The following is a 20712-nucleotide window of genomic DNA, read 5'->3' on the forward strand; positions in this document are numbered from 1 at the left end:
GTAACTCAAATCTTGTTTGAATGCGCAATGGGCCTGAAACATTTGGAAGCAAAAATTGTGTCTTGAAATCCAGTTGGTGCTTCCTTCTTTTTGGGCCCTACCGTGCATCCGTACATAAAATTCAGGCCACAAAGTGTACGTTTTTGAACACAGGAGAAATGGAGTCATCTACTTTGGAGTGTTTTTCTTCATTTTCTTGTGTTATGTGCAAAAAAACTGCCTATAAAATGACACTTTTGTGTAAAAAAATATGAAATTTTTTGTTTGACGCACATTTTCTAAAAACTTATAGGGTCAAAGTACTCACTATACCCCTCAATGAATACCTTAAGGGGTCTAGTTTATAAAATGGGGTCATTTATGGGGGTTTTCAATTGTTTTGGTAACTGAAATCTTGTTCAAATGTGCAATGGGCCTAAAATATCTGAAAGCAAAATTTGTGTTTTGAAATAAATTTGGCCCTCCCTAACTCTTGGGCCCTACTATATGTGCGTACATAGGACTAAGGCCACAAAGTGTACATTTTTTAACACGGGAGAAGTGGGGTGATATATTTTGGGGTGTGTTTCTTCTTTTTGATGTGTTGTGTGCAAAAAAACTGGCTTTAAAATGACACATATTTGAAGAAAATGAAAATGTAATTTTTTTCATCATTTGTAATAATTCTTGCAAAACAATATTTTTTTGATCAAAATGCTCACTATACCCCTCAAAGAATATCTGAAGGGGTCTAGTTTTACAAATTGGGTCATTTAATGGGGGTTTCTGTCATTATGTCACCTATTCCTGTCTGCAAACATAGCTTGGTACAGGAAAAAAATCACATACTCCAAATTTCCAAAATTTGCTTATAAACTTGATAAACTTGTAAATTGTCTAAATTACTCAAATATGCTAAAATTATTTCAAATATGCTTGAAACACAAAAGGAACATTTGGAAGTATATAACTACAAACTTTTTTGCCCTGTATTATTGTGCATATATTGAGATATCGCAGCTGAAAATGGAAAACATTGAAAAAATTTCAAAATTTTCAGCATTTGCAAGTTTTTTAATAAATTTACACAAGTTATATCAGTCTAATTTTACCTTCTCAGTAAAGTACAACATGTCACGAAAAAACAATATCAGAATCGCTTGGATGCGCTATACTGTTACAGAATTATTCACTAACAAAGTCACACAGGGAAAATTTCCAAAATTTGGCTTGGTCATTAAGGTCTAAAATAGGCTGGTCACTAAGGGGTTAAAGCCATTCTTGGCTTTGGCTCAAAAAAAACACAACAAAATCTGCAACAAAAAAAGCTGCATTTCTGCAACATGGGGCCTTAGCACTAGTGTCTTTTGTAAAAGTAAATGAGACATGTGAACAGCCTAATATTGCTAACAATTACATTTAGATAGAAGATTATGGATTATATCACAGCATGTAATTTCATAGCTTCGATAAATATTACTATATGAAAGCCTTACACAGGACAAGCTAGCATTACTTGATATGCAAACACAAACATGTCTAGATGGTGGTGAAGAGTACAGATATCATTCCGTGTACACACAAATTAATGCTTACTTTGCAAACAGTCGGCATTCAAGAGGTCCTGACATTTTTCATGGCACTTAACTCCACATTCTGTACAGCGCATACCCTGCCGGGCAATACCCCACAAGAGCCCTTCACATTCATAACAGTAGGTGGGAGTTGTGGCAGTCCACACCTCAAAGTTGTGAGGTGTAGTGCTGGAAATAGGGTATATTAAAGCTTGAAGGGCCTTCTTGTAAACATGATTTTTCTGAAAATACCAATATATAGTGAAGTGAGTATCAAGTTAATTTACTTTTAACATTTCATTTAATATACAATTCCAGTACTTACTAGCTCTTCATTATTTAAAGTGCTTGTTGCAAGTGCAGATGTTATGCCTGCTTTGCGGGATTGAACCAGGGACTGAGGGAAAAAATATAAGATGTTATTTTTTACAGTGAATAAATAAAATTAATATATGGTGCAAATTTGGGCAGGTTAAAAAATGCAGTGGAAATGAAATAAAATGTGTAAAAAAAAAAAAAAAAAAAAGACATTCTCCAGTCGTGGGAGACCATAATAACATTCTATATCTGTAATATCCGTATTCTGTTTTACAGCCTAAAAACCACTTACGACTGAGGCTTTAATGAACTGAACTATCAGCATCACAAGGATATAAGGTACTATAAGTTCTGGCTGTAAGATCCATGGTGTTCACAGGGATGTATAATATGGGTACATTACAGTTGATAGAATGCAGACTTAAAATCAAGGCTATACAGTGTTGGCCAAAAGGATTGGTACCCCTGCAATTCTGTCAGATAATACTCATTTTCTTCCAGAAAATGATTGCAATCACAAATTCTTTGGTATTATTATCTTCATTTAATTTGTCTTCAATGGAAAACCACAAAAAGAATTGTTAAAAAGCCAAATTGGATATAATTCCACACCAAACATAAAAAAGGGGGTGGACAAAAGTATTGGCACGGTTTGAAAAATCATGTGATGCTTCTCTAATTTGTGTAATTAACAGCACCTGTTACTTACCTGAGGCACATAACAGGTGTTGGCAATAACTAAATCACACTTGCAGCCAGTTGAAATGGATTAATGTTGACTCAACCTCTGTCCTGTGTCCTTGTGTGTACCACATTGAGCATGGAGAAAAGAAAGAAGACCAAAGAACGGTCTGAGGACTTGAGAAGCAAAATTGTGAGGAAGCATGAGCAATCTCAAGGCTACAAGTCCATCTCCAAAGACATGAATGTTCCTGTGTCTACCGTGCGCAGTGTCATCAAGGAGTTTAAAGCCCATGGCACTGTGGCTAACCTTCCTAGATGTGGACGGAAAAGAAAAATTGACGAGAGATTTCAACGCAAGATTGTGCAGATGGTGGATAAAGAACCTCGACTAACATCCAAACAAGTTCAAGCTGCCCTGCAGTCCGAGGGTACAACAGTGTCAACACGTACTATCCTTCGGCGGCTGAATGAAAAGGGACTGTATGGTAGGATACCCAGGAAGACCCCCCTTCTTACCCAGATACATAAAAAAGCCAGGTTGGAGTTTGCCAAAACTTACCTGAGAAAGCCAAAAACATTTTGGAAGAATGTTCTCTGGTCAGATGAGACAAAAGTAGAGCTTTTTGGGAAAAGGCATCAACATAGAGTTTACAGGAAAAAAAAAAAAAAAAAAAAAAAAAAAAAGAGGCCTTCAAAGAAAAGAACACGGTCCCTACAGTCAAACATGGCGGAGGTTCCCTGATGTTTTGGGGTTGCCTTGCTGCCTCTGGCACTGGACTGCTTGACCGTGTGCATGGCATTATGAAGTCTGAAGACTACCAACAAATTTTGCAGCATAATGTAGGGCCCAGTGTGAGAAAGCTGTGTCTCCCTCAGAGGTCATGGGTCTTCCAGCAGGGCAATCACCCAAAACACACTTCAAAAAGCACTAGAAAATGGTTTGAGAGAAAGCACTGGAGACTTCTAAAGTGGCCAGCAATGAGTCCAGACCTGAATCCCATAGAACATATGTGGAGAGTTCTCAAAATGGCAGTTTGGAGAAGGCAACCTTCACATCTCAGGGACCTGGAGCAGTTTTCCAAAGAAGAATGGTCTAAAATTCCAGCAGAGCATTGTAAGAAACTCATTGATGGTTCCCGGAAGCGGTTGTTCGCAGTTATTTTGTCTAAAGGTTGTGCTACCAAGTATGCATGAGGGTGCCAATACTTTTGTCCGGCCCATTTTTGGAGTTTTGAGTAAAATGATCAATGATTTGACTTTTTTTTCATTCTCTTTTGTGTTTTTTTCATTGCAAGCAAAATAAATGAAGATATTAATACCAAAGAGTTTGTGTTTGCAATCATTTTCTGGAAGACAATGAGTATTATCTGACAGAATTACAGGGGTGCCAATACTTTTGGTCAACACTGTGGAAAACAACTTAAAAATATTAGCATTAAATAGAATAAAAATTTAATGACCACTGAACAATCCAATATGTCCCTCAGAATGATGTTTTTCTTTTCAGTGTTCTTTACTGAAAAAAGTAAAACTTGTTGTTTATGATGGGTATGTAGTTGGTACATTATAACAATCTGTGTATTGTGTAAAGTGGATTATATTTATTCAATCTTACCATTGCCTTTGCATAGAAGGAATGCATGAAATACAACAGAAAAAGGTTAGTGAACAATGCATGATTTTACAAGGAAAAAGGTTAGAAATATATGTTACAGAGGTAACACACCAAGTCACTAACTAGAGGTATGGGTTTTCTTTTCCGAATGTCTGGCATACTGTCAATGATAATGAGACCACCAGCAGGCCTGAAAAAGACATACAATAAAAAATAAAGAATAGTGACTGCTACTGAAGTGAATTAGTATACTAAGGCTAATGTCAAATCTGTTATAGGAAGAGGAAAACATAAAAAAATGGCAGTCTGTTCATCATATGATGGAATAGAGTCAGTTGAGAGCAGTTGGTGTCTATCATTTTCCTGGACAATATAACACAGCATGCTTCATTATTATGTTTGTAAGTTTTGACAGAGCCTCTGAATACAGCCTTAGCTGTGACCTTTGGAGGCACACCACCAAGTCTGCAGAAGTGGAGGGAACATTTTAGCCATAGCTATAGGGGGTTGTAAAGGTTGCAGTTAGAATTAGGCCCCTAAACCACACACTCTAAGACAGGGGTCCTCAACTGGTGTACAGTGGTCCAAATAAAGTTGTCTGGACCACTTTCTGGTCCTTAAAACTCTTTCACCCTCAGTGATGTAATAATATGTCACAGGTAAATTATTAGTTAACACTCAGAAACATACTAATGTGGCACAGTATTGGTGACATCTCAGGACCTTGGTTGGTGACATCACTTGTAGGTTCTAACTTTATAATACAATTAGCACTTCATTCTAATGGCCATGATCGACTTCGTTCATGGACATTTAACCTCTCAGATGGTGCTGCTAACACAAGCACCAGAGTAGTTAGGGCTGTTCCCTCTCTTAGCTCCATCAACTCCCATTATGCTATTGGAGTTGCCATGGCTGCCTGGAGCCTAACAGGGTATATTTATACCAGTTAATATGCAATCTGTCCCTTACCAAATGACAATTCTAACTGACAGCAGTATAATAGTGCATTATACACACCTCAACATTGAAATTACAACAAGCTACAAGGTTATGCAAAGTGGTGAACTACAACCCCAAGTCAATGCTTCAAAGACTGCAAGCAGTTATTAAAGCCAAAGGTGGTGCAACAAAGTACTAGTGAGGTGGTGGAGTGTTATCTTGTTTGTTTGTTTGTTTTTTCATGATTCCATACTTTTTCCTCAGAATTGAGTGATTCCATAATTTATTCCCTGTGCTTGTTCTAAAAATCTAACTGTTACTGGCTACCACAATAATTTTTCTTGATTTCTTTTAGTGTTTCTTAAAGCCAGAAAGTTGCCATATGAGAAGCCTTTAGTATTTTTCCATGGCTGTGATGTTTTTTTTTTTCTACAAGATTAAACAACTCAAGGAAAATCCTCAAGGACTGGTGATTCCATCATTTTTGACAGGGGTTGTAGTAGGTATCGCTAAGATCTGCAAATGCTTATAAATTCAAGCTCCTAAATCTGTGGCATGTGGGAGCTGAATAAAAGCAAGACCAAAAGCAAAAAAATTGGATCAAGTGTTGTTAGATGATTATGCAATGACTCCTGTTCATTGACATGCCAGTCATGGCCACATGTCGTAAACTGAGAGTGACAGAATCCTTGAACTGAGAGATTTTGGTTTATCACTCCAGCATATCCTTACACACCCTTGCTGAGATGTCAGCATTGTTAAGTGTTGCATCTCCTAGTGGTTAGGAGAATAATGATGAACTGGAATGACAGCAAGAGGTGAACGGAGGTGAACCTGTGTACAAATACATATACATATCATTAGCATGTCCTTTGAGTCTGTATTTTTAATAATTCCAAGGCATTTCCTTTTTGTTGCTGCAATTTCAATATTGAGGATGTATAAGCAGAAGATCACATTTTTAAACCACCTCTCGGTAACATAAAAAAAAAAAAAGTTTTGGAGAATAAAAAACATTTTTTCATTAAAAAATTTAAAAGTTGCCCTTTTCTGCATAGACATTTTGGTTTATTAGGAAAGGGGAATAATAAAAAATATATACAATATATATGGTATAACTTTCAATAATAAAATTAGCAATATATTTATCCTTTGCAGTGAACACCATAAACCGATTTTTAAATTCAAATTCCCCCAAAAATGGTGAAAAGTGAACAAAAAGTTGTATATACCTAAAAATAGCAACAGGAGACAAAAATCTCCGAGACACTAGGTAATGAAGTTCATTGGGGATGTGGGGAGGTGCAGGAGAACAGCAGTGGGGCAATCATAGAGGGATAAGTAATCTTTTATTATTTTAACAAGCCAATATGAGGCATTTCCACACTTAGCCTAAAAGAGCTATCCAGCCCTAGAAAACTAAGGCCCCCTATAGGACTGCAGAAAAAAGGGCTGCAGAAAAAAAACACAGTGGCAAGGGGCAACACAGTGGCTCAGTGGTTAGCACTGCAGCCTTGCAGCACTGGAGTCCTGGTGTTCAAATCCTGCCAAGGGCAAAAAACCATCTGCAAGGAGTTTGTATGTTCTCCCCGTGTTTGCATGGATTTCCATCCCATATTCCAAAGACATACTGATAGGGAAAGAAATTGTGAGCTCCATGTGGGGCTCATAATCTACATTTGTAAAAAAAAAAAAAAAAAAAAAAAAAAAAAAAAAAAAAAAAACCAGCGGCAACAAAATGCGATCATTTTTACGCAAGGTGTAGATGGGATTCGCTATGTAAAGGGCATAAAGGGAGGGGATGGACGTTCCCACCAACTTTAAAATCTGGGACATGGTCTGCATTAGGGAAAAACATCTGCTGATATAAGAGACCATAGTGCTGTTTTTGGACAGGATCCTTACATGATGGCGTGAATCAAAAGGGAATCTCCCTCAAGGTCATTAAGACTGCCATAAGTGCAGCCTGCGAATGGGGGCTATCAGGGCTCACATGACCAATATTTTGATGGTCCGTTGTAACGTTGTGTGCATTAACCCCTTCACTGCTAATAATCAGCAAAGCTATTACTAGAGATGAGCGAACAGTGTTGTCTCTCTGCAAGACAAGCATCAAAGGAGCTAAGGCTGAACACGAATTGAAGCTTGGAAAAGAGGCAAAGAGTAAGGTAAAAGGATTTTGGGGATATGTTAAAAGCAAAAGAAAAGTGAAGGAGACCATTGGAGTCCTGAAGAATGACAAAGGAGAAACAGTTAACATGGTGGAACAGCAGGTGGAGCTACTAAATTCATATTTTGTATCCGTCTTCTCCCAAGAAACTAATGGAAATATCGACATTAATGGTTATGGAGATGAGGGGAAGGAGGACTCCAAGCTGACTATAAGCAAAGGTCTGGTAAGAGAGCACTTAGCCAAGTTACAGGAAACCAAGTCCCCAGGACTAGATGATTTACACCCTAGAGTCCTGAAAGAGATAGCAGAGGAAATAACAGAACCCCTTGCTATAATCTTCGGTAAGTCATGGGAAACAGGAGTGGTCCCTTTAGATTGGAAAAGGGCAAATGTTGTCCCCATCTACAAAAAGGGGAAAAGGGACGATCCAGGAAATTACAGGCCGGTAAGTCTGACCTCGATAGCAGGAAAAATCTTTGAGCAAATTGTCAAGGAACATTTACTTCGGTACCTGGATGGGAAGGCATTAATTAACCAGAGCCAGCACGGCTTTATGACCAATAAATCTTGTCAGACTAACCTGATTTCCTTCTACAACAAAATCACTGAATGGTTGGACCAAGGGAATGCCGTGGACATAGTATATCTTGACTTCAGTAAGGCATTTGATAAAGTATCACATAACCTTCTTATTGAAAAAATGATTAAGTATGGCTTTGACAAAAAATCAGTTAGGTGGATTCACAACTGGCTTAATGATCGGGCACAACGAGTAATACTAAATGGCTACACATCGAACTGGAAGAAAGTCAAAAGCGGGGTGCCGCAGGGCTCTGTTCTGGGCCCAGTACTTTTTAATATCTTTATAAATGATCTGGACGAGGGAATTATTGGGGAACTCATAAAATTTGCAGATGATACGAAGATAGGAGGAATAGCCAACACTAGAGAGGAGAGAGAGTGTATTTAAAAGGACTTAGACACACTGGAACAATGGGCTGAGGCAAACAAAATGGTATTTAACAGGGACAAATGCAAAGTTCTACATCTGGGTAACAGAAATGTAAAAAACATATATAGTATGGGAGGAATAGAACTAAGTGATAGCATAAGGGAAAAGGACTTGGGCATAATAGTAGATCACAAATTCAACATGAGCCAACAGTGCGGTGCTGCTGCAAAAAAGGCTAATAAAATTCTGGGTTGTATTAAGACAAGCATTGAATCTAGATCAAGAGAGGTCATTATTCCGCTGTACTCTTCCCTGGTCAGACCACACCTGGAATACTGTGTACAGTTCTGGGCGCCTCAATTCAAGAAAGACATCGATATATTGGAGCAAGTCCAGAGAAGAGCAACCAAAATGGTGGAAGGTCTGCAAACCATGTCCTATGAGGAGCGGCTAAAAGAACTGGGATTGTTTAGTTTGCAGAAGAGAAGGCTGAGGGGAGATTTAATAGCAGTCTACAAATATCTGAAAGGTAGTCACAGTGCAGAGGGATCTACCCTATTCTCATTAGCACAAGGAAGTACAAGAAGCAATGGGATGAAACTAAAGGGAAAGAGATACAGATTAGACATTAGGAAAAACTTTCTGACAGTGAGGGTAGTGAGAGAGTGGAATAGGCTGCCACGGGAGGTGGTGGGCGCTCCATCAATGGAAATCTTCAAGCGGAATCTGGATAAACATATAGCTGGGATGATTTAGGAAGACCTGCACTCGCAGGGGGTTGGACCCGATGGCCCTTGAGGTCCCTTCCAACTCTACCAAAAAAGTAAAAAAAAAAAAAAAAAAAAAAAAAAAAAAAAAGTAAAAGGATATAAGGCTGTTCGATGTGTTCGATTCGAATCGAACATCACGTGGCAAACTCCCAAAAAATTCGATTCCCCTCCCACCTTCCCTGGCGCTTTTTTTGCACCAATAACAGCGCAGGGGAGGTGGGACAGGAACTACGACAACGGGGACATTGAAAAAAATTGGAAAAAGTCATTGGCTGCCGAAATCAGGTGACCTCCATTTTAGACGAATAGTGGATGGAGTGTATGCAGAGACTCAGCAGTGTTGAGCCAGTTCTGCTCAAGTACACCGTGTGCCAGTCAGCCCATCAGATGTAGCAGAGCCGAGGGTGCACTAGAACCCTTATGCACACTCGGCTCTGCTACATCAGATGTAGCAGAGCCGAGGGTGCACTAGAACCCTTGTGCACACTCGGCTCTGCTACATCAGAGCCGAGGGTGCACTGGAACCCCTGTGCACACTCAGCTCACGCTAATAGAATGCATTGGCCAGCGCTGGTGGAGTAGTTGAGCTAAGCACACACATTCAGCTCTGCTTCATCAGGCTAATAGAATGCATTGGCCAATCAGCGCTGGCCAATGCATTCTATTAGCGTAAGCTGAGTGTGCACAGGGGTTCCAGTGCACCCTCGGCTCTGATGTAGCAGAGCCGAGTGTGCACAAGGGTTCTAGTGCACCCTCAGCTCTGCTACATCTGATGTAGCAGAGCCGAGTGTGCACAAGGGTTCTAGTGCACCCTCGGCTCTGCTACATCTGATGTAGCAGAGCCGAGTGTGCATAAGGGTTCTAGTGCACCCTTGGCTCTGCTACATCTGATGGGCTGACCGGCACACGGTGTAGTTTAGCAGAAATGGATCAACACTGCTGAGTCTCTGCATACCCATAGGAATGCACTGGCCAGCCTTCGGCCAATCAGCGCTGGCTCTGCCGGAGGAGGCGGAGTCTAAGGTCAGACCTGAATGGAGACTGGTGTGGAGCGATCTTAGACTCCGCCTCCTCCAGAAGAGCCAGCGCTGATTGGTCGAATTCCATACTCTGGCCAATCAGCGCTGGCCAATGCATTCCTATGGGAAAAAGTTAGCTTGCGAAAATCGCAAACTGACAGGGATTTCCATGAAATAAAGTGACTTTTATGCCCCCAGACATGCTTCTCCTGCTGTCCCAGTGTCATTCCAGGGTGTTGGCATCATTTCCTGGGGTGTCATAGTGGACTTGATGACCCTCCTGAGACGGATTTGGGTTTCTCCCTTAACGAGTATATGTTCCCCATAGACTATAATGGGGTTCGAAACCCGTTCGAACACTCGAACAGTGAGCGGCTGTTCGAATCGAATTTCGAACCTCGAACATTTTAGTGTTCGCTCATCTCTAGCTATTACCACATAAATCTTGGAGCTGTTCAGATTTTGCTTTCCATGAATCTGACCACAAATTTCACCTTTTGCATTACAAATAGGAAATCGGAGGCCACATCAACGGCAAAACTCCACCATACAGACAGCATAGACCAGCGATTGTGAACCTTTAGGAGAGTGCCCAAACTGCAACCCAAAACCGATTAATTTTATCACAAAGTGCCAACACAGCAATTTAACGTTAATACTGTGAGGATCCACAATTTTGGACAGTTGCAGACCCACAAAATACGGTTGTGTGAATGGGGCTTTACAGAGCTTTCAATTATACAAACAGCTTTGTACTGCATTTGGTGCTTTTGAAAAATTAACGTTCACTATTTACATCGTACTTATCTGTCTTATACTGACCGTGCAATGTTATTACAGCCTGCACTTCGTCCAGTTTGTGCCACAGTGACCCCCACACAGTATAATCTGCTTTAAAGTAGCCCACATACAGTATAATCTGCTTCAAAGTAGCCCCCACACAGTATAATCTGTTTTAAAGTAGCCCCCACACAGTATAATCTGCTCCACAGTGGTCCCCATGCAGTACAAGTTGCTCCACAGTGGGCCTCCACACAATATAATCTGTTCCACAGATAAGTGCCCATAGACAGGGTTCTGAGTGCCACTTTTGGCACCCGTGCCATAGGTTCACCATCACGGGCATAGACTATGCAGTGTTGATAGTTCCCACATGGAGTTTTCACCCAAAGGAAATTGGGAGAAGGTCATTTCACAATTGACCTCAGGTAGTAGAAAGGCTAGGCAAAACCTTGGGGAATACCTCACAGCAAAAAAAAAAGAATGTCCTCTAATGCAAGGCTCTGCACTAGCAGTATATTCCTGTTTTGTCAAGTTTCCTTTGCCCTTTACAGACAGACCAACAGAGTGTGACCCATTAGATGTTAAAGGGTAACTGTTACAAAATGGATCAGTTATCTCTTTTGTGGATTCTGTAAAAACAAGCGTCATGGTACAAATATATAGAAAAAAAATGATGAGGCAGTAAATAAAGCCCCATTAAAAAAAGTAAATAAAGCACCAAAATGCAGCCTTATTATAGCTGTGTTACTCTAGCCTAAATTTTCAAGCAGATAACAAGTTACATATTCTGCAAGAAGACATGTAAGTTTTAAGTTACACTATAGAGATAGTTCATTTTCACATATTTGGATTATTAATATAATTTCAATTACAAGTTAGAACAGAAAATAACATAGCATGACACATACCCATCTTTAAACCAAAGAGACTTTGACATTTCTCCACTACCTTCACCTCTGGCCTGAAACATAAAGAAAAGAACAATAAAATATGAATGTGTTTTGTGAGATTTATGTACAGTAGCAAGAAAACGTTAACGAAAACTTTGGATTTACCTTCTGTATTAATTATTATTAAAAGGTGGTCTGATTGTTACGTTAAGTCACTATTTTAGGAAAACTATTATTGAGCAAGTTTTTTTCAATTTTCTATCTGTAGTAAATTTGTGGGTTATTCTTTTATAGCTCACAATTGAAATTGCACATCAAAGATTCCCTAAATTTCATCCTCATGAAGCTTAGTGAATTACCATAAGTTTTCCTAGTTAAAAGGGTCACTGTCCACACTTTAATACAGAAGAAAATCAAAAGTACATGGGGCGTGAGTATTATTCAGCAGACTATATGATGGCTATTGAGAAAAGAATTTCATTTAGTGGTGCAAAAAACAAATAAGCAAAACTTGTGATTATAAGATAGAACTAAAAATCTTACTTGTGGCTATATATCCTTTTTTTCTCTTTAAAAACCCATTATCACTATTTTACTAGCTGATGAATTACACAAGACATAAAAAAGAAAATTATATTCAACGCCTGCTATTCAATGGCTCATGTAAGTAGCTCATATATTGAATACTAATATGCTTTGAGAGAAAAACAAGTGGCGATACGGGTGTTAATGGTCAGGATGTAGCATTTGAATTTTAGGGCTGCTTTTAGCATGACTGCCTTATTTGGTTTTATGAAGCTGATGCAAATAATGTTTCTACCACCACTTATTGTCAATGATATCAGACTTATTCATGTACCGTACCTACAGTGTGGCAGCTACATAGTATGTGTGCTATAGTAGCATGAGTGGAAAGAGATGCTTGAATAAGACTAAGACTCTGACCTTCAAGCCTATCTTCTTACAATGCAATTCCCAGAGACTTTAGACTCTCATGGTGCCCTTTACAGCTGTAGAATTAACACTGTTATCCTCTATAATATACAGGCTGAAGGGGAGATGATAAACTACTTTGATTTCACTAACCTCTATCCCTTTGTCAACAAAACAAAAACATATCCTGTAGGATACCCCAAAATCATTTATGATAATTTCAGGTGCCTGAAAAAATACGTTGGTATTGACATGGTCAAGCTCTATCCCTGAGAGATTGTTATTTTTTCTGTCCTTAGTTGGACAGTAGGGAAGAGTAGGATCTGTTGCTATAATGCCAATTAAGTCACCTTTTTTAAATTAACAATTTTGAAAAGGTGATGTTTTGCTGACGGAGATATGTAAGGGCATTTTTGTGGGGCAAGTTGAAATTTTTATTGGCACCAATTTTTTTTAATGGCGTGTACTGTATGTAATGAACAACTCTATTTGGGGGACAGTGGGGGCTTATGCCCACATGGGGATAACTAACATCTTTAATTTTTTTTTTTTTTGGGGGGGGGAGGGATACAGTGTTTTTAAATCTAGAGGTAGCCATTCTGAACTTTTTATTGTTTGTTTATTTTTTTGCAATTTTAATTTTATTAAAAATTTTCCAAATACAAAATAAATATACTATGTACATGGTCAGGTCAGGTCATAAAGGTCAGGAGATAAAAAACAGTGATTGACACCAACAGTTGGTGAAGATAGTTATACATGTTCAAATCCTTCATGGGAGGTACCTGAGGGTTACGAAGATGAAAGTGAGAGGAGAAAGGGCAAGGGAAGAGGAGAAGAGGGAACAAGGAGTATTATATTAAAGTATTGGAAGGGTAGAAGGTAGGAGTAGGGGATGTTGAATGGAAGGGAGGGACATAGGAGTATAACAACAAGGACAACAGTTCCTGACAGAAATTATAAAGTGGATATAATGACCATGATACAAAATATCTACTAGTAAATTAGTAAAACCAGATGTAATGTACCATGTATAGGCTAGTATTCCAGAAAAGGAAGGGAAAGATATAGAGGTTTAACAGGTGGATCCAGACCACAAAAGCCACTTCTACCATTTGGTTTTGAAAATAGAGATGTTGTCTAGTCTACTACAAATCAAGTGCTCCATTGTGAAATTAGTATGAACAGCATTCACTATCTCAAGTAATGTATAAGGAAAATGTTATTTTTGTAGCGTGTTAGCCAGTCGGTAGGAAATATATTAAAAAAAAACAAAAAACTTGAAAGTCTTCAGTAGATGATACCTTTTTTAATGGCTAACTCATAATGATCTCTGGTAATGTAGAAATAGGCGTGCTCTTCCAATGTCTGGCAATGGCCTTCCTAGTGAAAGTTAAGATATGGAATATAATACACTGATCATGTGAGCTCCAAGGGTATGGGTACTGTAAGATGTTGCATAATAAATTATACACCTGAGTCCAGAGGACATTATAAAGGGGCACAACCACCAAACTTGCATTTAAGTACCTATTCCACTATTACACGTCCAGGAATCTTTGGAGACATTTGGAAATATAGAGTCAAGCCTAAAGGGGGTGTAGCATCACCTGTATAAAAGTTTCCTTGAGGATTATAAATGGTCAATGCAATGAGATAACTCGTCAGGAAGAATAAATACTTCAGACCACTCATCCTAGGAGAAAGGTTTTTAAAGACTCGCTTCCCATTTTGATGGGTTAGCCAATTGTGGGGATACAGAGCTATCACATATAGCTGAATACACTCGGGAGATAGCTTGGGCCTAGAGCATAGACGAATACGCATGCCTGCCAGTCACAAGAAAATGGTATTGTGTAAGCCTAAGTTTGAAGCCAACCCCCGGAATAAGACGTGTGAAGACCCCATTCCTGAAGAAGATGGAGGTGGCACTGGAGAGTTTCTCTCAGCATTGGGGACACCCCCAGTGCTGTTTGAGCACTTGGGCCCGCCCCCAGTGCTGCAGGAGAACTCATTTGCATACCGGCAAAAAACGGGATTTTAACCGAATGGCGGGGCAGAGAAGACATCTAAAGGTAGGAGAAGAATAGCCAGTCTCAGGCCTTACCATAACTCCTACCCAGTAGCCCCGATCCCTTGGGGTTGTTTTTGACTCAGACCTTTTCCTTCATATCCAATTACTCGCACGCTTATGTCATCTCCACCTCAAAAACATCTCCAGAAAACACCCTTTCCTTACCAGTGATGCATTAAAGACACTTACTGTCGCTCTGATTCATTCTCGCCTTGATTACTGTAACTCCTTACTAATCAGTCTTCTCCTTACTAAACTCTCCCCTCTACAATCCATTCTGAATGCAGAGGCCAGGCTCATCTATCAGTCTAGACGCTACAGCGATGCCTCTGGTCTGTGCCAGTTGCTACATTGGCTGCCTATTTATTACAGAATACAATATAAAGTTATCACTCTCATCCACACGGTTCTCCATAATGCTGAATCTCCTTACATTTCCTCCTTCATCTAGGTCTACTGCCCAACCTGTGCTCTCCATTCACTGAATGACCTAAGACCTACATCCTCTATCAGAACCTCCCACGCTTGTATACAAGACTTCTCCTGAGTTGCACCACTTCTCTGAAATGCTCTATCCTGGACAATCAGATTAACTCCCAATTTATGCAGCTTCAAACGCAAACTAAAGACATATCTTTTCAGACAGACCTATCACAATTCCTAATGTAAACCCTTCTGTGGCGTAATTAAAATTCTGAAAATGAACCCTTCTCTGTTCCAGCACCCACATTACCCCACGTGATATGATGCCATTTCAGACTAACTTTATACATCTAGGAAACCTCTATTACAAAATTGTTTGACCATTGTATAAGCAATGCTACCTCTGATGCCACCCCTGCTACCTCTTGTGTCAACCTCTCTACCTCATAGATTGTAAGCTCTTGCGAGGAGGGCCCTCTGTCCCATTGGGCGAATTGACTATTTCTTTGAAGTGTATTTTTTTTGTCTATAGTTATATATTAGTTATATATGAACCCTACATTTTGTGCAATGCTGCAGATATGTTGGTGCTATGTAAATAAAATGTATCCTTGTTATTCTCCTTTAGAGAGAAGTAGTACCGTGGTAGGAATTCTAGTTTTCTTATTGCTCCATATGAAGCGTAAGAGTAATTTTTTAAGAGTGGAAATAATATGTTTAGGGACTTTACCTTAATGGGAAGATTCCTGAAGTAATAAAAAATTTGAGGTAATGGTAACATCTTAACAACTGATAGTCTACCTAACTAGAAGATTTGAACTGGAATATTAACAAATGTCATGTTGGATAGTGGATAGTTCAGGTTAATTCTCAAATAGGGGATTGTCCAAGGGAAGGGGGAAATCTGTTTTGTGTTGCTGAATAGGGAGTGCCCATGTTTAGAATGAGAGACTTTGTAGTGTTAAATTTATAATAGCTGACTTTCCGAAATTATGGATGAGGGATAACTCTGCGGAAAGTGATTGTTCAGGATGCGACAAAGATCTAATAACATCGTCTGAAAATAGACCAACATGATGTTACGTGGCAATACCAAAAATATTTGGGGGAAGATCGAAAACTTTGGGATAATAGCTCTATAGTTAATGCAAATATAAGGGGTGAGAATGGGCAACCCTGATAGGTGCCATTGGTGATACAAAGAGGATCGGATAGTACATCTGAGGCGTATACTCTGGCAGTTGGTTTAGTATATGGTGATGTAGTGATATGGCCGTAACAAATTTAGGTGAAAATCAAAATGTTCTAAATTTACTTCTATCGAAGTTGGGAGGGGATTATATAACAAATACAGAGCAACCCCAATATGTTTCTCCATTATCAGCTTCACCAGGGGTACATGAGGCTACTAGTGCTGGTTGGAAGATCTCGTAAATACTAAACCCTCAGATAGGAGGAACTATAGCAAATAAACCAGTCAAGCTTTACCACAGAGACAGGTAAAATGTAAAGCCAGTAGCAATTCTAACAGATTACACACCTCCATAAATTTACCCAACGAATAACGCCCATTGCCACACCTAGAAAGATATTCTGATCATGTGACTGCTACATCATTGCATCTAGGATGGTAGCACACACACAGTACACAATATATAAGGACTGAAATGTGATCAGAGTCCACGCAGATAATGCAGTGGATTATGGCAAACCTAGGGGTATCGCAGGATTTTCACACAGTTTATAATCCTAGTGCAAGTGGTAAGGTTAACGTTATAACTCTACTCTAAAAAAACAAAATTGCTAAAGTCTGTGAACTGAGCTAAAATGGACTGAAGGTTTCATTCTGGCACTAATGTGTATAAGGCAAAAACCCTTAAAATCTTTGAACTTGTTCCCCTTTGAGATTCTCTTCAGCCTCTAAAACACGATTATATTTTCTTCATGACTCTCATTTGTCTTCAGCATATGGAGTTTTGACCTATGTTGTGCAGTTTCATTGGATACTAACTAATTTACATAGGCAGGTGTTAACTACACTTCTAGGTTGGGACACTATGCATCAGCACCACTATCTAGAATCTAGATGCTGGTGATTGGATGGTGGTCAGGTGACATCTTGCCAAGTTCTCGCAACCTAAATAGGAGAGGCCTATCCAGGTATTGCTGACATTTGCCACAGTCAAGCAACAAGGCAAAAATTACCTGGATCGACCCTCCCACTTCAAAAAGGTCCCAACCTATCTCCATTCAGTGACACCTTTTAATTCAGAACCTGGTGTAAGTGGATCTTGTGATTTTTTTTCAAATTAAAGCCGAGAGTTTGTGGGCCATACTATAGTACCACCATTCCACCAATGTGGGAACTCACCACCACTGTATGAACAATACTTAGCTTCAGCTATAACATGACTCTCATTCTAATGTATATTTGCAAACCGTGCACCTCCAAGCTCGGAAAAGCAGTAGTATGTTTTTTAGATAATAAAAATGTTTATGTGATAATCAAAGGAGGGAATTGATATATAAATCATTATAGTCTTTACTAATAATTAATTACCATTATATTGTAATCCCATGGTATATATGTATACTGCAATTTTCTCAATTGCTGAAATTTTCACATGTGGACTTGCGATGTGAACAGATGCTCACCTATGATGTTCTTTCGGCTAAGGCTCCATGTAGTGAGCCGTGGCCACAACGTTTTCACAGAGAGGATTTTTTGTGCAACGTGTGGATGGGATTAGCCAGAATCTCATCCACTATGCAGGTAATGTAAACAGTGTTTCCTCCACAGTCAATACACTGCGTTTTTGCAAAGAGGGGCTCCGCCTTAGAGTTAATTTTCACTTAACTAGAAGTCACATATATAGACTAGTTATCCTATGAGAATGACATTGATTGTAAGGGGATGTTCTGATGGCTGATAGCCAGAAATTTTGCTTAAGAACCCCTGTTTTGGGACACATGACAGACTTTTCTGCCCTATCAAAGATCTTCATCTATTTACAATACTCTTTTTTTTATCTAAATAAACTTTCATCTACTTTATCCACCTGAGAGATGGTTTATCTCTTTGATTTGTGTAAAAGTTTCCACATCAGTTTGGTGGAGAATGCAAGCAATACGGATTTGAGAGCTTGGAAGCAGCACCTCCTGTCACTTTGGCTACTCTCAGCTGTAAAATAAAAAATTCCTATCCTTTTGTAGAAATGTGTGACCAACACAGTCTCTGTTACAATTACTTCCTTACTGGTGCTGATCATGTGCTGTTAATTGTGCACTTGACTTCAGTTGTTAGCCACATCCACCATGAGCATGATGTCATCACTGATGAAAGCAGCAATTGTCTAAACTTTAATGCCTGCCAGAGCAGCTAAGAAGAAGTTAGGCCTGATCACCAGACAAGCCAGCACCTACTTTACAGCAGCGATTAGTGGCAGCAACAGAATTAAGGTAGTCAATAGAGATGGGCAAACTTCTGAAGATTCCTTTTGTCCCATGTTCGGACGTAGTGATCCTTGGTCTTTTTGGTAGTAAAATTATTATTATACTCTGGGATCTCTTCAGACACAAGAGTATAATAGGTGTAGGCCCAGGGACCCATGATGCTTAGCATGCCCTTGGCATCACTATTGCCTGAACACAGGCGTCAATGGTGACCTTGGTGCATGACGTCACGAGAGTGCCAGATGTCACTGAGGAGACAAACAAACTGCCAAATGCTGTGAGGTGGCCCAAAAGAGATAATGAAGGTGAATATAAATGTTTTTTATTTTTGTCACTTCCCCAAAGAGACGCCAAAGTATAATATGTTACAAAATGCATTTTGCGGCAGTCCATTTTAGTTAGTCTGAGAATCCAGTTTGTTCAGTTTTGTTAAAAACTTAACAATTTGGAATATTTGGGTCAAATCTAATTATTTACAAACCAATTTGCCCATCTCTAGTAGACACATTTTTTAGTTTTATTTATTTTTGACTGTTCTAGCATCTCCCTTGTCTCCATTGGACAGGCATTCTTTTGTGAGTGGTCAGAAGTTTTATGGTGATGCTGCACACTGTTTCTTAAAACAAAAAAATAAGCGTCTTAAAAAGTAACAGGGTTAAATCCACATCGTGCTGGCAGCTTCTATGGAATTATTATTACCAGAGACTATGGTATATGCCTTCCTGGTTTTGGGGTCACTCATTTATGCACTTTTGGAAGTGCATAAAATGTGGAGATAGTTGAATGAGGATTGAACAAATACTTATAGTCATCTTTTGTGAAACTAATCCCTCACTTTCTTGTACTTCACATGTGCTATCATGATGAGTGTTTTGGCACATGAGTATTTACGTATGCACTTGAAAGTACTCATTTTTTGTACTGGACATGCTCTGCCATCCTTGTCGAAATTATGATTGGAATATCTTTGTTAGTGTTTGTTAAGGTTTTTCCATTGCGTAAGGTTATGGAGGTGTGGTACCTATTAGAACTGCTATTGGCTTCAGTGATTGTCTGTCCTGGCTGATATATTTATGTTTCACATTCATGGATAATAAAGTCTTTGGTTTTAATAATCTTGTGTTGCTAAGTGGCAGTCTAAGGTAATAGGGCAATTTTGCAGAACAATACACAGACCTGTTGAACCTCTGACCTGCTAATCCAGTTGGGGACCATCTGTCATGATGAAGACAATACACACATATACTGTATATATATATATATATATATATATATATATATATATATATATATATATATATATAGAGAGAGAGAGAGAGAGAGAGAGAGAGAGAGAGAGAGAGAGAGAGAGAGAGAGAGAGAGAGAGAGAGAGAGAGAGAGAGAGATACTATATATAAGTGATATCATTTACCCTATAGTGTAACCCATGTAGTTGTAATCATCAACAAACTGTGACTGATAATATACTAGACATATCTAGAGATAAGTCACTCACTCCTCACCTACCTGTGACGAATATCTGTGGCCTCTGCCAATGGGACAGAATGATGTTTAAGATGAGGGTGTGAACAGGGAGGGGGCAGACAGAAGGAGCCTTTCTGAATGGAAAAAATCACAAAATGACAGAAAAAAAAAGAAAAAGAAAATAAACATGATAAAACATAAAATGCCAATAAGACTGGGTAACAAAAAAGGTGATGGAATTAATAACAACAGGGTTGCAATACCGGAGTGAATTTTTTTTTTTTTTTCTTGATAACCTTCAAACCTTAGCTTAACCACTAAGCTGTCCTATATTATGGCCACTACTGAGGATGGAAAATTGTATTTAAGACTTGTGGGGTTTTGTTTTCATCATACATACCTCTTGTAGCTGCATCCGCACCTTGTTGAATGCCCTAAGCCAGTTTGATTTAGCTCTTGACATGCCGGAGCTCTCATCCCTGTAACTGAATAAAATTGAATACGTATTTTCATGTTTCATAATAAATAACTAAGAAAAATATGTTATAACAATACAATGTACATTGCCAAAATAATTTACAACTGAATGTACACTACATTTTCACATCTTTCTGGTAGACAAACGTATACACTCTAAAGTCACATTGTCACCTTTAGAAAGGCTA

At 39.0% G+C, this 20712-nt stretch overlaps 1 protein-coding gene across 1 annotated transcript in view; it reads right to left on the reverse strand.

The window, feature by feature from the left end:
- UNC13A (unc-13 homolog A) overlaps window positions 1-20712 on the reverse strand; it is a 210686-nt gene that overhangs the window by 94800 nt on the left and 95174 nt on the right. The window contains exons 12-17 of the mRNA XM_075282689.1: window positions 20448-20532; window positions 11718-11770; window positions 4282-4360; window positions 4171-4176; window positions 1879-1950; window positions 1576-1795 (exon numbers count right to left, since the gene is read on the reverse strand). Coding sequence (XP_075138790.1) covers window positions 1576-1795; window positions 1879-1950; window positions 4171-4176; window positions 4282-4360; window positions 11718-11770; window positions 20448-20532 — 515 coding nt within the window. The remainder of the gene's footprint in view (window positions 1-1575; window positions 1796-1878; window positions 1951-4170; window positions 4177-4281; window positions 4361-11717; window positions 11771-20447; window positions 20533-20712) is intronic.

The sequence above is a fragment of the Leptodactylus fuscus genome, chromosome 1 (assembly GCF_031893055.1).
Source record: "Leptodactylus fuscus isolate aLepFus1 chromosome 1, aLepFus1.hap2, whole genome shotgun sequence".
Taxonomy (NCBI): domain Eukaryota; kingdom Metazoa; phylum Chordata; class Amphibia; order Anura; family Leptodactylidae; genus Leptodactylus; species Leptodactylus fuscus.